The following is a 13404-nucleotide window of genomic DNA, read 5'->3' as shown; positions in this document are numbered from 1 at the left end:
CATTATATAGATGCTAACCTAACTCCTAACAAAACTATTTCATGTCTGTACAATAATAATTCATGATTGTGTTGTGTCAGCATTATTGATAACTGTCATTATCACAATTGTAAACAATTCATTTAATTACAAGTAAAGACTCTGTCTGACTTTGTGAGTAAATATATATTTACTTCTAATCATTTTTAAGTTTACTTTTTGGGTTTGCTGTCTCTTTAAAAAGGGTGATTCTTATAGAGTCATTTACATATATATATATTTACATTTATATATATATATATATATATATATATATATATATATATATATATATATGTGTGTGTGTGTGTGTGTGTGTGTGTGTGTGTGTGTGTGTGTGTGTAAATGACTTCATAACAATCAGTTTTTTCAATGATCAGAAGAAAATGGCCCAAACAAAAATCACTGACAGTAGCAGAAACATTATTCATAAAACCATTTTTAAGTCAGCGTACGAAATATTAATAACGAATCAGCGACCCTAAGGAGGTCAGAGCGGACACTGAAGTCTGAGCATTGCTGGCAGATAAGCGGGGGGTTCCCATGGGAGAGCATTAGGGCTCTATTGATAACACACAAGGCAAAGGCTCATATTCATCTCTCTCTCTCTCTCTCTCTCTCTCTCTCTCTCTCTCTCTCTCATTGTGTACATGTATAGTTTATATTTGGGATTTTGATACGAGTATGTATTCAAGAACCATTTTTAGAACTGTATGCCCTTTATGTTTGTTTGTATGAATATACATATGACATATATGCAATATGTATACAGTATATATGTATATGTATTATTATATATATATATATATATATATATATATATATATATATATATATATATTAGAATACATATAGGTGTGTGCGTGTATATAAGTTTCTGTTGTACCCTTCTTAGCCAACAACGGTATTTGTTTGTTTTTATCTAGAAATGGAATCAGGGTTATCGTCTTAGTCCATCTGTAGAAAATACAAAAACACACGTCTTTGGAAAAATAAAAATCATATATTTTTGAAAGTATCAGAAAAACGTAATCAATATTTGTCAGTGTCTTTTATTTTGTTATGAAGACGGCAAAATGTTTGTTTGAGATTGCACTTATACAGAAATAAAGATACAAAAACACTTTTTAGGTCAGAAAGAAGAGAAAACAGCGTTGCGAAAATATTCGGTAGGCAATGTCAGGGGCAGATACAATATTCAACCACTCGTAGCTCATGGAGTAATAGCAAAACTCCCTCTACTTTCATTCAAGTAGAGAGAAATCATAAGATACGTATCTGAAGTGACGTGAAGTTGACTGTGGGATCTAGCGAAGAAGAAAAGAAGAAGATGAATAAAAAGAAGAAGAAGAAGAAGAAGATAGAGAAGAAGAAGAAGAAGAAGAAAAGAAGAAGAAAGAAGAAGAAAGAAGAAGAAAGAAGAAGAAGAAGAAGAAGAAGAAGAGGAAGAAGAAGGTTTTCAAGACTTTTATTGCATTTGATGTTCGCTAGAGTTTCAGGAAAGCAGATCGCAGCCGACACTCTTTCGAAATCGCTTAGAAAACTTGATCCACGATCAATGGCATAATCCTTCTGTATTTCACTTTCATTTTTAGGTCATAACACTTAAGTAGCCAATAATCCTTCCCTAGTATATTGTCTAATAATTATAAGATGGGTTCCAAGATAAAAATGCTCTAGTTTTAATCTCAGATCCTTCGAATCCTGTAATATGAATATCTCTTTATTTTTTAACATTCCCTAAATATGTTCTTTTGCGATACTTGGTTATTGGCCCTTTCCTACATTTTAGAATTAACTTCAATAATTTGCCAATGTGTTTATTTATCACAGTATGCATTTCCTTTCATCATTAAACTATGTTTAAACGGGAAATGAAAAAATTCTACATTTTACGTCACTAGATTTTAAAAATTCTTAAGAGTGTCTGCTTAGGATTTGAAATAAAGACAAGGAGAGAACAGGCGATAATGAGAATGGCAGATATTTGAAAGGTTGCTATGTCATTTCTTTGTAAAATTCTAAACATTTTAAAACTCTCAAATAAGATAAAATGGCATTAGCAGCATTTTTGATGCGAACCAACGAGTTATTGTCAATTTTCGCAGTTTTCTTTGACAGTCAGACAGTTTTTGACTTAAAAATTACGTCATTACAGTCAATACCAAAATCAGAACCTGATTCAGCATTTTGTCAGTCCTGAGTTCGTAAGAAGAGCCCAATAGTTTTATGATCGTGAACAGCGAACAGGATATTGAAAACAACAGTGATATCTGTTCTACAGCTGCTTATAGAAATGACGAAAGGCTTTAGAACATTTTATATCTCTGCAGAAAGATCAGCTTCTTTTGCTATAATTACATATTCCTCCTTAATAACCTGGTTCTTGGCATTATGATAATCCGTATATTCCCTATTGTTTTCTGCGACAGTAACTGAGGTAGGATAAGGTGATCCACTTGATAAACTAAACTATCTTTTCCTTTACTAGATGTTGAAAATTTTGAATGTAAATAACATCCTTAACACCTCAATAAAGGTTATATGGTTATAAAATTTATTGGAGGCTATTTTTTGGGCTTCCTTTTATAGACAAAAAAATTGAAAATTTAGAATTTCGAGAATAACTTCAACCAGATCCTTATAAAACAGAACAATGCTGGAAATAGAAAAAGGAAAAATTTTCCTGAGACTCTGACAAACTTCTGAAAATTATCAAGCAAATACATTGAATGATTCGATATTCCTGTGTCTTAATGGAAGAAGTATTAACATGTGTTCATATTCAAACAATAAATTAAAATAAAATATAAAAATCACAGGAACATTTTGCGTGATTTTCTTTATAAAAATTCAATAAAGCTAGAAATGTTTAGAGGTTTACAGCAATTAAAACCTAACGTATTTCATAAGCACTTTCCCAAGTTTATTGAGGAGGATTCACAACTGCAACTAACCATAGTGACAGAAACTCTTTGGAAATCCAACAGGAAAAACTTGTTTTAGATTCCATTACCTGACTCCACCCACCTTTGCAGTTTGTGGTATATAAACGACTCTGGAGGCAGGACAGAGCATCAGTTTCCTCTTGAGACTCCAACAAGATCATCATGGTTTCCAAGGTAAGGAATGAGATGTTCTCAGTAAGATACATGTAATTAGAGTATGAATACTTGGGTATATGCAAATGACATATGCTAGGTAAAGGTCATATGAGTTTAAATCAATTAGTAATCATGTGTTTCAAATGGCATTTCAGGTCATTATCGCTCTGGTGGGCTTAGTTGCCCTCGTGGCTGCCGACAGCTTCGAAAGCTTCGAAAGATACTCCCGCCCAAGGGTGAGTTTTAGTAGCATTTTTTGAATTAAAATGAAATTAACAGGGTGTCCATAAAGTCTCAGTACCATTCTGAGCAATAAATACTTGTAATGGTACTGAAACTTTACGGAACCGTGTATTTTAAATCATTTTCGTCTAAATACTGAGACCTCAAACCACCGAAGACTCAGACTGAAGATACCGATTCCTCTCCCCCGCAGTTCTCCTCAGGATCCGCCGAGTCCTTCGAGTCCGGCGAGGCTCGTTACAACTTCGACTGGGCGTCAACCACCCTCCCTCCCGCAACGACTTCGGACACCAGGAGGCTGGGGACGGCGAGAACACCCAGGGATCCTACTTCGTCCACCTCCCGCGGCCGGCCGCTGAGAAGGTGGCCTTCCGCGCTTCTGACGACGACGGATACATCGCCGAGGTCACCTACTCCGGTGAGGCTCAGTTCCCCGACTCCTTCGAATCCTACGAGTCCCGTGAGGCTCCCAGGAGGTTCTACTATGGCTCCAACGAGTCCAAGTAAATCCTCGAAAGGACGCGAGCGAAATATCCTTATCAGATAAACCCGCAGATCCGAAAGACTTGTCTGCTGCTGGCAACCCCCAGGTCTTCCGATGTTATGTATTTAGTTATTTATTAAAAAGCAAATATGAATCGTTTTATATTATTTCACCCTTACCTTAACAAAATTTGTACTTAATTGGTTTCATTAAATTTTATATATAACGGTGGAAAAATTACGAGTAATAAACCATTACATAAGCACTGTCGAATATCGTATCAAATTTGTATCTAATCGTTACACTAATTACTCATGTTCGTGTGTTGTCACCATTATATAACAAATGAAATAAGTATAATTACTACTAATTTAGTTAATTAGAAGTAAAGATTACCGTTGACTCTCTCTCTCTATCTCTCTTTCTTTCTAGATATACATACATACACACACACACACACACACACACACATATATATATATATATATATATATATATATATATATATATATATATATATATATATATCTATGTATCTATACACACACACACACACACACACATATATATATATATATATATATATGTATATATATATATATATACATATATATACATATATATATATATATATATATATATATATATATATATATATATATATATATATATATATATCATAAGCATAAGGATTGGCGACATTAGCCTTTTCAATTATCACTATTATATTCATAGAGACGACAGAACCAAAAATAAACCTTGAAAATAACGAAAGAAAGACAACCAGAACTGACAAGATCTAAGACCGTTTTCGTAAATCCGTTCATGAGTCCTGACACGAACCCGAAGTATTATTCATGAGTCAGTGACCCTGAGGAGGTCAGAGCGGGCATAAAGTCTGGGGTTTGAGGGCAGATAAGGTCATGGAGGGCTTTAGGGATCTATTGATAACACACAAGGCAAAGGCGCATATTATCTCTCTCTCTCTCTCTCTCTCTCTCTCTCTCTCTCTATCTCTCTCTCTCTCTCTCTCTCTCTCTCTCTCTCTCAACCCGAAATTACAAATGGAGCTGCAGCAGGGCCTGGTGGAGTTCCTGCTATTTTGTTAAAGAAAGTAGTTCATTCTATCGCAAAGCCACTTGCAATATTATTAAGACAAAGTGTAGATACAGGCAAGATTTATGATGAGCACAAATTAGCATATATTACCCCTACTTTCAAAAGTGGATCAAGACTAGAGGCAAGTAATTATAGGCCTGTGAGTCTAACATCACATATTATGAAAGTATATGAAAGGGTAATGAAGAAAAATATTATGAAACATTTTAATAAAAATTAATTTGTTTAATATAGGACAAATTGGTTTCTAACCAGAAAAAGTACACAAACCCAACTGTTAGTCCACCGTGAGAACATATTCAAAAATATGAAAAGCGGAAATGAACAGATGTGGTTTATCTAGACTTTGCAAAAGCTTTTGACAAGGTAGACCTATATATTAGCGAAGAAAATTAGAAAACACAATATCGTGGATAAAGTAGGAAGATGGTTAAAAGAATTTTTACACAACAGAAAACAGATAGTTATTGGAAACGATGAGAAATCGGATGAAGCCAAGGTAATATCCGGTGTGCCACAAGGTACGGTGTTAGCTGCAATACTGTTTGTGATTATGATTGAAGACATAGACAGTAATGTTAAGGATTCGGTAGTGAGTAGTTTCGCCGATGACACAACAATAAGTAGAGAAATTACTTGTGATGAAGATAGGAACGCTCTACAAAGAGACCTTAACAAAGTATATGATTGGGCAGAGGTAAATAGGATGGTATTTAACTCTGATAAATTTGAATCAATAAATTATGGAGACAGAGAAGGAAAGCTATATGCATATAGGGGACCTAATAATGAGACAATCACAAATAAGGAAGCAGTTAAAGACCTTGGTGTGATGATAAATAGGAACATGTTATGCAATGATGAAATAGCAATTCTATTGGCAAAATGTAAAGCAAAAATGGGAATGTTGTTACGGCACTTCAAAACAAGAAAAGCTGAACACATGATTATGCTTTATAAAACATATGTTCGTAGTACACTTGAATATTGCAATATGATATGGTACCCACACTATCAAAAGGATATTGCACAAATAGAAAGTGTACAAAGGTCCTTTACAGCTAGAATAGAAAAAGTTAAGGACCTTGACTACTGGGAAAGACTACAATCCTTAAAATTATATAGTCAAAAGGAGAAGAGAACGCTACATGATAATTCAGGCATGGAAACAGATAGAAGGAATAGCAGAAAACATCTTGGAACTAAAAATATCAGAAAGAGCAAGCTGAGGTAGATTAATAGTGCCCAAAACTATACCAGGAAAAATAAGGAAAGCACACAGGGCATTAATCCACTACGCACCAGCATCGATAATGCAGCGTCTATTCAATGCGTTGCCAGCTCATCTGAGGAATATATCAGGAGTGAGCGTAGATGTGTTTAAGAATAAGCTCGACAAATATTTAAACTGCACCCCAGACCATCCAAGATTAGAAGATGCAAAATATACCGGAAGATGTACTAGCAACTCTCTGGTAGACATTAGAGGTGCCTCACACTGAGGGACCTGGGGCAACCCGAACAAAATGTAAGGTCTGTAAGGTAAGGTCTCCCTCTCTCTCTTGGGGATTTTGATACGAGTATGTTTTCAAGAATCATTTTTAGAGCTGTATGCCCTTTATATTTATATGTATGTATATACACATGTATGTATGCAAATATGTATACAGTATATATATTTGTGTATATATGTACATGAATACATATATGTGTGCATGTATATATGTTTCTGTTGTTCTCTTCTTAGCCACCAATGGTATTTGTTGTTTGTTTTTTGTTATAGAAATGGGATCTAGGTTATCGTCTCAGGCCATCTGTGGAAAATACGAAAACACTCGTCTTTGGAAAAATAACAATCATATATTTTTGAAAGTATCAGAAAAATGTAATTAATATTTGTCAGTATCTTTTATATTATTATGAAGACAGCAGAATGTTCTTTTCTGATTGCACGTAGTCAGAAAAAGGATACAAAGGCAGGTTTTTGGTCAGAAACAAGAGAAAAAAGCTTTGCGCAAATATTGGGTAGGCAATGCCATGGCCAGTTCCAATATTTATTCACTCGTAGCTCATGGAGTAATAGCAAAAGTCCCTCTGCTTTCAATCGAGTAGAGAGAAATCATAAGATACTTATCAGAAGTGACGTGAAGTTGACTGTGGATCTAGAGAAGAAGAAGAAGAACTAGAAGAAGTAGAAGAAGAAGAAGAAGAAGAAGAAGAAGAAGGGTTTGAGGGCAGATAAGGTCAGGGAGGGCTTTAGGGATCTATTGATAACACACAAGGCAAAGGCGCATATTATCTCTCTCTCTCTCTCTCTCTCTCTCTCTCTCTCTCTCTCTCTTGGGGATTTTGATATGAGTATGCTTTCAAGAATCATTTTTAGAGCTGTATGCCCTTTATATTCATATGTATGTATATACACATATATGTATGCAAATATGTATACAGTATATATATTTGTGGATATATGTACATGAATACATATATGTCTGCGTGTATATATGTTTCTGCTGTTCCCTTATTAGCCACCAATGGTATTTGTTTGTTTTTGTCTAGAAATGGAATCAGGGTTGTCTTAGTCCCTCTGTCAAAAATACTAATACATCGTCTTTGGAAAATTAACAATCATATATTTTGAAAGTATCAGAAAAACGTAATTAATATTGTCAGTATCTTTTATATCGTCATGATGACAGAAGAATGTTCCTTTGCGATTGCACGTAGTCGAAAAAGATACAAAAGCAGGTTTTTCTGTTAGAAAAAAGACAAAAAAACCCTTGCGAAAATATTTGGTAGGCAATGTCAGGGGCAGTTCCAATATTCAACCACTCGTAGCTCATGGAGTAATAGCAAAAGTCCCTCTACTTTCATTCAAGTAGAGAGAAATCATAAGATACTTATCAGAAGTGACGTGAAGTTGACTGTGGATCTAGAGAAGAAGAAGAAGAAGTAGAAGAAGAAGAAGAAGAAGAAGAAGAAGAAGAAGAAGAAGAAGAAGTGTGCTCAAGCCTTTTATTGCATCTGATGTTCGTTGGAGTTTCAGGAAAGTAAGTCACAGCCGACACTCTTTCGAAATCGCTTAGAAAACTTGACCCATGATTAATGGCACAATCCTTATACATTTCACTTTCATTCTTAGGTCATGACCAATAAGTAGTTGATAGGAATTCCTTCAATGGATTCCAAGATGAAAAATATTTGGGTTTTTGGTTATCGTAGTTGATAAGGACCGCGTCATGTGATTCACTTTTTTGTTTTATACTTTGGTAAAACGTCAATATATATTTTCTCATATGGCATTCAGATTTGGGATGCTGTTTCCTTAAATGGACCAAAACTATCGGAAATGAAAATCAGCTATACACCAGAAAACAAATTTGAATAGATTTGATTGTTTAGATTTGCATCTGTTTGTATTTCTAACAATATAGCGTTGTTCACTTCACTCATGTTATTGAACCGGTAAATATAACAACATTATTTTACGTTCCTGAATTAAAAAAGCACGACTACATTTTTTTTATTATTCGTAAAAATGACAAGGACGTTGAATAATGGGAATGACACGTTTTTGAAAGTAAGCAACTCCTTTTTTTCATGAAATCATTAGTATTCTAAAACTCTCTAATGAAACAAAGGACAACGATCATTATCTCGACGAGCAGCTACAATTCTTTTGCAATATTCTTAATGTTCTTAGACAACCAAACCATTTTCCAACTTAAACTCAAAATCTACTACATTAAAAGAACAATAAATGATAAAATAAGAACCCAATTCATAATTTCGTCAATCTAGAGTTTGAGAAATGACGAAAATGTTCTTTGAAGGATCTTGTTCTTATGACATAATAACCCATATTTCCTTTATAATCTGTTTTCTACATTCAAATAGTCTATATGTATATGTGTGATTATTTTCCCAAAAAGCATCTAACGTAAGATACGGTGATCCCCTCGATAAAGAAACCTTTATTATATTTTCTTATGCTGTAGATATTAAAACTGATGATTTTGAATAACGTATCCTTAAGACGATAGGAATGTTTATATTTATAACTTTCTAAAAATAATTTTCAGCCCTCATTTTAAATATTCCTCTAATTTCGCCACAATGACAAGTAAAAAAAATAGAATATTTTGAATTTTGAGAAAATCTCAAATGAGCTTCTTATATAAAAAAGAACAATGTAAGAAATAAATAAAAGAATTTTGTCCCAACTTTTACAAAACTCTTAAAATTCATGAAATGCAATTCTATGAATTGCATACGTAATTATTTTAAGGAAAGAAATACTGATAAGCCATTTTGATATTTTTAATAACTTAAGATAAAACTTTAAATGCCACAAGGATATTTTTTAACGAAATTTGTTTTAAAATATTATTTAAAGCAACAAAGGTGTAAAGCATACAAGAACTAAAGCTTAACATATCTAACTTATATACTTTCCTAATCTATTGAGGAGGAATCACAGTTGCATCTTGCTATGTGACAGAAACTCTTTGGAAATCCAACAGGAAAAACTTGTTTTAGATTCCATTACCTGACTCCACCCACCTTTGCAGTTTGTGGTATATAAACGACTCTGGAGGCAGGACAGAGCATCAGTTTCCGCTCGAGACTCCAACAAGATCATCATGGTTGCCAAGGTAACGAATGAGATGTTCTCAGTAAGATACATGTAATTAGAGTATGCATATGTGCTTGGGTATATGTAAATGATATATGCTAGGTAAGTCATATGATTTATATCAATAATAATCATGTGTTTCAAATGGTATTTCAGGTCATTATCGCTCTGGTGGGCTTAGTTGCCCTCGTGGCTGCCGACAGCTTCGAAAGCTTCGAAAAATACTCCCGCCCAAGGGTGAGTTTTAGTAGCATTTTTTGAATTAAAATGAAATATACAGGGTGACCATAAAGTCCCAGTATCATTCTGAGCAATAAATACTTGTAATGGTACTGAGTCTTTATGGACACTGTATTTTAAATCATTTTCGTCTAAATACTGAAACCTCAAACCACCGAAGACTCAGACTGAAGATACCGATTCCTCTCCCCCGCAGTTCTCCTCAGGATCCGCCGAGTCCTTCGAGTCCGGCGAGGCTCGTTACAACTTCGACTGGGCCGTCAACCACCCTCCCTCCCGCAACGACTTCGGACACCAGGAGGCCGGGGACGGCGAGAACACCCAGGGATCCTACTTCGTCCACCTCCCCGACGGCCGCCTGCAGAAGGTGGCCTTCCGCGCTTCTGACGACGACGGATACATCGCCGAGGTCACCTACTCCGGTGAGGCTCAGTTCCCCGACTCCTTCGAATCCTACGAGTCCCGTGAGGCTCCCAGGAGGTTCTACTATGGCTCCAACGAGTCCAAGTAAATCCTCGAAAGGACGCGAGCGAAATATCCTTATCAGATAAACCCGCAGATCCGAAAGACTTGTCTGCTGCTGGCAACCACCAGGTCTTCCGATGTTATGTATTTATTATTTATTAAAAAGCAGATATGAATCTTTTATATTATTTCACCCCTTACCTTAACAAAATTTGTACTTAATTGGTTTCATTAAATTTTATATATAACGGTGGAAAAATTACGAGTAATAATCCATTACATAAGCACTGTCGAATATCGTATCAAATTTGTATCTAATCGTTACACTAATTACTCATGTTCGTGTGTTGTCACCATTATGTAACAAATGAAATAAGCATAATGACTACTAATTTAGTTAATTAGAAGTAAAGATTACTGTTGACTCTCTCTCTTTCTCTCTTTCTTTCTATACATACATACATACACACACACACACACACACACACACACACACATATATATAGATATATATATATATATATATATATATATATATATATCTATGTATCTATATACATAGATATATATATATATATATATATATATATATATATATATTTATATATATATATATATATATATATATATATATATATATATATATCATAAGCATAAGGAGTTGGCGACATGTAGCCTTCTCAATTATCACTATTATATTCATAGAGACAACAGAACCAAAAATAAACCTTGAAAATAACGAAAGAAAGACAACCAGAACTGACAAGATCTAAGACCGTTTTCGTAAATCCGTTCATGAGTCATGGCACGAAGTATTATTCATGAGTCAGTGACCCTGAGGAGGTCAGAGCGGGCATTAAAGTCTGGGGTTTGAGGGCAGATAAGGTCAGGGAGGGCTTTAGGGATCTATTGATAACACACAAGGCAAAGGTGCATATTATCTCTCTCTCTCTCTCTCTCTCTCTCTCTCTCGTCCTCTCTCTCTCTCTCTCTCCTCTCTCTCTCTCTCTCTCTCTCTCTCTTGGGGATTTTGATATGAGTATGTTTTCAAGAATAATTTTTAGATCTGTATGCCCTTTATATTTATATGTATGTATATACACATGTATGTATGCAAATATGTATACAGTATATATATTTGTGTATATATGTACATGAATACATATATGTCTGCGTGTATATATGTTTCTGCTGTTCCCTTCTTTGCCACCAATGGTATTTGTTTGTTTTTGTCTAGAAATGGAATCAGGGAAAATACCAAAACACTCGTCTTTGGAAAAATAACAATCATATATTTTTGAAAGTATCAGAAAAACGTAATTAATATTTGTCAGTGTCTTTTATATTATTATGAAGACAGCAGAATGTTCCTTTGTGATTGCAAGTAGTCAGCAAAAGGATACAAAAGCAGGTTTTTCGGTCAGAAACAAGACAAAAAAAAAAAAAAAACGTTGCGAAAATATTCGGTATGCAATGTCAGGGGCAGATCCAATATTCAACCACTCGTAGCTCATGGAGTAATAGCAAAAGTCCCTCTACTTTCATTCAAGTAGAGAGAAATCATAAGATACTTATCTGAAGTGACGTGAAGTTGACTGTGGATCTAAGAAGAAGAAGAAGAAGAAGAAGAAGAAGAAGAAGAAGAAGAAGAAGTGTTCTCAAGCCTTTTATTGCATCTGATGTTTGTTGGAGTTTCAGGAAAGTAAATCACAGCTGACACTCTTTCGAAATCGCTTAGAAAACTTGACTCATGATCAATGGCATAATCCTTCTACATTTCACTTTCATTTTTAGGTCATGACCAATGAGTAGCTGATAAGAATTTCTCCATATTTTTAACAATCGTAGGATGGATTCGAAGATGAAAAATATTTGGGTTTTTATTCATCGTAGATGATAAGGACCGCGTCATGTGATTCTCTTTTTTTGATATTTTGGTAAAACGTCAATATATATTTTCTTATATGTCATTCAGATTTGGATACTGTTCCTTAAATGGACAAAACTATCGGATATGAAAGTCGGCTAAATATCAGAAAATAAATATGAATAATTTGCATGTTTTTATTTTTAACAGTATAGCGTTGTTTATCTTAATAATTGGTATTACGTTCCTCAATTAAAAAAAGCACGAATACCTTTTTATTATTCGTAAAAAAAAAAAGATGAAGAAGCTGAATAATGGGAATGACACGTTTTTGAAAGAAAGCAACTCCCTTTTTTCATGAAATAATTAGTATTCTAAAACTCTCTAATTAAACAAAGGATAACGATCATTATCTCGAAGCGCAACTACAATTCTTTTGCAATATTCTTAATGTTCTAAGACAACTAAACCATTTTCCAACTTATATTTAAAATCTACTACATTAAAAGAACAATAAATGCTAAAATAAGAACCCAATTCATAATTTCGTCTATCTAAAGTTTGAGAAATGACGAAAATATTCTCTGAAGGATCTAGTTCTTATGTCATAATAATCCATATTTCCTTAATAATCTGTTTTCTAACTTCAAATAGTCCATATATATGTGTGTGATTATTTTCCCAAAAGGCATCTAACGTAAGATACGGTGATCCACTCAAAAAGAAATCCTTTTTATATTTTCCTATGCGGTAGGTATTAAAAATGATGATTTTGAATAACGTATCCTTACGACGATGGGAAATAATATATTTATAAACTTTCTAAAAATATTTTTCAGCCTTCACTTTAAATATTCCTCTAATTATGTCACAATGTCAAGAAAATGAATTGAATATTTTGAATTTTGAGAATATCTCAAACGAGATCTTTATAAAAGCAACAAAAGAGTAAAATAAACAAAACAATTTTGTTGAACTTTTATAAAACTCTTAAAAATCATACAATCAAATTCTATGACAATGTATACGTAGTTATTTTAAGGAAAGAAATATTGATAAGCCATTTTTATATTTTTAATAACGTAAGTTAAAGATTTAAATGCCACAGGGATATTTTTTAACGAAAATTGTTTTAAAATATTATTTAAAGCAACAAAGGTGTAAAGCATACAAGAACTAAAGCTTAATATATCTAACAGATGTACTTTTCTAATCTATTGAGGAGGAATCA

General features: G+C 33.9%; 3 protein-coding genes across 3 annotated transcripts in view; 2 read left to right on the top strand and 1 right to left on the bottom strand.

The window, feature by feature from the left end:
- LOC135227139 (pro-resilin-like) overlaps window positions 1-13404 on the bottom strand; it is a 212272-nt gene that overhangs the window by 76861 nt on the left and 122007 nt on the right. The window lies entirely within an intron of this gene.
- LOC135226920 (mucin-2-like) lies at window positions 3089-3912 on the top strand. The gene is made up of 3 exons (XM_064266600.1): window positions 3089-3140; window positions 3278-3358; window positions 3559-3912. The coding sequence occupies exons 1-3, from the start codon at window positions 3129-3131 to the stop codon at window positions 3910-3912; spliced, it is 447 nt and encodes a 148-aa protein (XP_064122670.1). The 5' UTR covers window positions 3089-3128.
- LOC135226826 (pro-resilin-like) lies at window positions 9555-10482 on the top strand. The gene is made up of 3 exons (XM_064266519.1): window positions 9555-9620; window positions 9758-9838; window positions 10038-10482. The coding sequence occupies exons 1-3, from the start codon at window positions 9609-9611 to the stop codon at window positions 10350-10352; spliced, it is 408 nt and encodes a 135-aa protein (XP_064122589.1). The 5' UTR covers window positions 9555-9608; the 3' UTR covers window positions 10353-10482.

Source organism: Macrobrachium nipponense, chromosome 15, assembly GCF_015104395.2.
Source record: "Macrobrachium nipponense isolate FS-2020 chromosome 15, ASM1510439v2, whole genome shotgun sequence".
In the NCBI taxonomy this organism is placed as follows: domain Eukaryota; kingdom Metazoa; phylum Arthropoda; class Malacostraca; order Decapoda; family Palaemonidae; genus Macrobrachium; species Macrobrachium nipponense.
Note: the sequence above shows the minus strand (reverse complement) of the source record. Positions and strands in the feature narration are given on the sequence as shown.